General features: G+C 41.7%; 1 protein-coding gene across 1 annotated transcript in view; it reads right to left on the bottom strand.

Annotated features, from left to right (window-relative positions):
• Positions 1-2: 2 nt before the first annotated feature.
• The window catches only part of LOC118428024 (cytochrome P450 3A29-like), a gene marked incomplete at its 3' end in the record, with an annotated part of 12,343 nt that continues 8,163 nt past the window's right edge, over positions 3-4,182 (bottom strand). Inside the window, exons 10-13 of the mRNA XM_035837990.1 lie at positions 3,540-3,725; positions 2,482-2,570; positions 1,460-1,597; positions 3-159 (exon numbers count right to left, since the gene is read on the bottom strand). Coding sequence (XP_035693883.1) covers positions 3-159; positions 1,460-1,597; positions 2,482-2,570; positions 3,540-3,725 — 570 coding nt within the window. The remainder of the gene's footprint in view (positions 160-1,459; positions 1,598-2,481; positions 2,571-3,539; positions 3,726-4,182) is intronic.

Genomic DNA, 4,182 nt, shown 5'->3' with positions numbered 1-4,182 from the left:
GTCTTGTCGCAGGTAACGAAACGAAACTTCTGCAGCATTTTGGCCAGAGCAAACTTGAGCTCCAGTTGAGCGAGGCGCATGCCCACACAGTTCCTGGGTCCGGAGCCGAACGGGAGGTAGGCGTACGGGTCACGTGACTCCTTCTCCTCCTTGGTGAACCTGGAACAAAAATACCTTTGTCACTTTACTCTGCTTGATACGGCAATGAAAGTTAGACATTTAGGTAATAAACATACGCCAAATAGCAGTTACTCAAGCAACTGTATATGACTTTGCAACGGCCAGACTTTTGTACTTGACACTGATGATATCATCCTAACTTTCTTCGAGACGCCCTTAAGAGACGGCAGAGGTTATGAACTTTTGACCAACTGTAGACGTCACGTTTACTGCGCTAGCGTGGATACACACCACCCCGAACAAATTTTGTACTTGACACTGATGATATCATCCTAACTTTCTTCGAGACGCCCTTAAGAGACGGCAGAGGTTATGAACTTTTGACCAACTGTAGACGTCACGTTTACTGCGCTAGCGTGGATACACACCACCCCGAACAAATTTTGTACTTGACACTGATGATATCATCCTAACTTTCTTCGAGACGCCCTTAAGAGACGGCAGAGGTTATGAACTTTTGACCAACTGTAGACGTCACGTTTACTGCGCTAGCGTGGATACACACCACCCCGAACAAATTTTGTACTTGACACTGATGATATCATCCTAACTTTCTTCGAGACGCCCTTAAGAGACGGCAGAGGTTATGAACTTTTGACCAACTGTAGACGTCACGTTTACTGCGCTAGCGTGGATACACACCACCCCGAACAAATTTTGTACTTGACACTGATGATATCATCCTAACTTTCTTCGAGACGCCCTTAAGAGACGGCAGAGGTTATGAACTTTTGACCAACTGTAGACGTCACGTTTACTGCGCTAGCGTGGATACACACCACCCCAAACAAATTTCGATTCTTACAAGTGAGCCTCCCGTCGTCACTTTTTGAAGTTTTCGGAATATGGCGCGACGAGAAACTAATAGTATGTAACTATAGACTGATTTTGAGAAGATGGACTGATATCATGTTGACTATTTTGAACATGAGTATCGAATATTGAATTGTGAATTGCTCTGTTTACTTTTAACAAAGAAAGATCATTGACTTCATCGAAGTCTTGAAAACGACTTAGGCCAAAGATGTATCAAGGTTGAATAAAGAGACTCTTTTTACACAACCATTACTGCTTTATTCTCACCAACGTTTCGGTGACCGTCTGTCACCTTCTTCAGAGCAATTATAACTGGTTCACATTGTACTGCAGGACAGGTGTCGCTGCTCACAGTTCAGATGCGGTCCAATGCTTGCGTAAAAAGAGTATCTTTATTCTGATGAAAATATTCACAGATGTATCAAGGTTGAGTAAAGGTCGAAAAAAAATGAAAATAACAGACCTCTCAGGTTTGAACTTCTCGGGTTCGGGCCAGAGTTCTGCGTCATAGTGGATCGCATAGACGGGAATATTCACGATCATGCCGGCCGGGATGTGTAGACCCTTCACCTCCGTATCCTCCTTGCAAATGCGGTCAAACCTGACGACAAAACAGATTAACGTGAGGCCATCAATCTAGGACTGCTTTGCCTAGTTCACCTTTATCCGCGGGGTAACCTACATCCGTTACAATTCAAAATGGGGTATATGAATACAGTAGTTACAGGTTTGCTGTAAAGGAAAATTCCGCTTTTCGACAAATGCAACAAAAAATAGTCAACAGCGTAACGTCCCGTTCTAAAGACTTTGCAGCAGCGTGAGGAACTAGGCGTAAAGTGCCGTCAGAACGTCAGGGATCCGAACCCAGAATCTTTGGATTCTCAGTCCAACACTAAACAAGACCAATTTGCCACGTTTTAGAATCTACAATTTAGGCTATGTTGATCTAATTATATGGATGAAATCCTCTGGAAACCCAAAAATTGACGCGAGCGTGCGTATCAAAAATCGTTTGACTAAAAAAAAGTTACCTTCATTGTGAAAGTTGGCCAGGAAGGTTGAACAGATGACTGAACACACACAATATTATCACTAGCGCTACGACCTGTACTTAGCTTGTTTAAGCACAAAAGTACAATTAAGGTCATTCATTTATTCATTCATTTATTCATTCATTCATTCATTCATACATTCATACATTCATACATTCATTCATTCATTCATTCATTCATTCATTCATGCGTGCGCGGATGCCATTCATATAATCAAAGCAACATGGCCTAATGGTAAAAAAAAACAACACTAATCTTACATTCCTTGCCTAATAAAGCCTACCCAGGCCTAAAGCGTACCCGTTTCATCTTTTTTGTCCTATGTTGTGTGGTTATTTTGTCTAGTGGTGTCTTTAATATAAGACTGTGTGCTCGAGTAGGGGCACCACTATGTTTTTGTATTGTATTAATGTTGCAATAAAAAAAAGCCTACCTCTGTGCGGCAGGGTACATCCTCAGGGTCTCGCTGATACACATGTCCAGGTAAGGCAGGTCGTTGACAGCCTCGTAGTCCAGCTTCTCCTAATGGACAGAAATCATCCGTACTCAACTTGGGAAAGTAAGGAATTATAAAGAAGATATTGATACTAAGTGACAAAAGATCCTACGATCTTTTTGTCGACAACGGACAGCGCCAGAGGCCTACGAATGATGAAGCAATGATCGCAATGATCGCTATAACCCGAAACGCAATGTAGAACTGACAATACCACTTAGTAAATCAAACAGACACAAGATGTCCTTCGTACCACGAACTCTGGCCCAAAATGCTGCCTGTGTATCGATATAAATGTTTATGTAAATATATTTAAAATTTTATATTGATTGCTCTATGCCGATTTTATCTCAATTTTGTTGTGAAAGTGCATGTAATGATGATCACTGTAGTGCTGTCTTAGGTAAAATCAATGCAATTCAGCCCTTGTTGTCAGGGCTGCAAAGTTGATTGGAAAATAAAGTTTCAAGTTTCAAATAGCTCAAGAGAGACAGTGGGCTGCGTCAGTGGATTCTACACACCTTAATAACTTCTCATAAAGAAATATCGATTGTCCTGATATTCATTCGTTGACAAAAATCTGGAGCTGGACAGTCAAAAACATGAATAAGTTATCCGAAAACAATTTTATCAGGTTAGTAGATCATAGGACATAATAGTTTTCTTGTACACAATCAGTTTTTATCATCAGCTGACGTTTCGATGTCTGTCAGACATCTTCCTCAGAGCTTCTAACTGGAGGTCTACCTCTCGTCGCCATATGTAGCCGATTTAGGTGGTGCTTTTGTGGCAAAAACACCTACATCGGCTACATATAGCGGCGAGAGGCAGAACTCCAGTTAGAAGCTCTGAGGAAGAAGTCTGACAGACAAGAAAACGTCAGCAGGTGAGAAAAACTGGTGATGTAAATTTAAAAAAAAAAAGTAAAAGAGATCTCTTATGTCCTATGTGTAAGTCAAGTCAAATTTTGTGCCACCAATTACAGCCCAACTCACGCGTTTCTCCAGCAGAGCAGCAATCTCCGCGTGGACTTTCTCCTGCACCTCCGGGTGCAGGGCCAGGTTGTAGGTTGTGAGGGACAGGGTGTTGGCTGTAGTCTCGTACCCGGCAACCCACATGATGATGGCGTTCCCTTTGATCTCAATAGAGGAGATCCCGTGCTTCGCGGCGTCGTTGGGTACCTTTTTATTGCAAAATATTATAATATAATATAATATAATATAATATGATATGGTACAATACAATACAATACAATATAATATAATATAATACAATATTTTTTCTCCTGTCGATTTGACAGATGAGGAGACAGACAGGCATTTGCCTGTTTGCCTGGCCTGTACAATCATGACTTTTTATGGTGAAGGAGGGGTGTACAATTCCTTCTCCACCCCCTTAATATAATATAGTGCAACATAACATAACATAACACAACACAACATAACATAACACAACATAACATTTACAACATAACGTTACAGTGTCGGTGGGAGAGACAGAACCTTCCAAAAAACGTACGGAAAATTTGCACGTGCGGCGGGTTGTGCCCTTATACCCCCCTCACGTGTAGCGAAAATCGATCGGAGAAATAGTCTGGGAGCTCTAAATAACGAGGAGGCATGACCCTAATGCCGACAA

The sequence above is a fragment of the Branchiostoma floridae genome, chromosome 12 (genome assembly GCF_000003815.2).
Source record: "Branchiostoma floridae strain S238N-H82 chromosome 12, Bfl_VNyyK, whole genome shotgun sequence".
NCBI classification, from domain to species: Eukaryota; Metazoa; Chordata; class Leptocardii; order Amphioxiformes; family Branchiostomatidae; genus Branchiostoma; species Branchiostoma floridae.
This window is presented reverse-complemented; position numbering and strand designations above follow the sequence as displayed.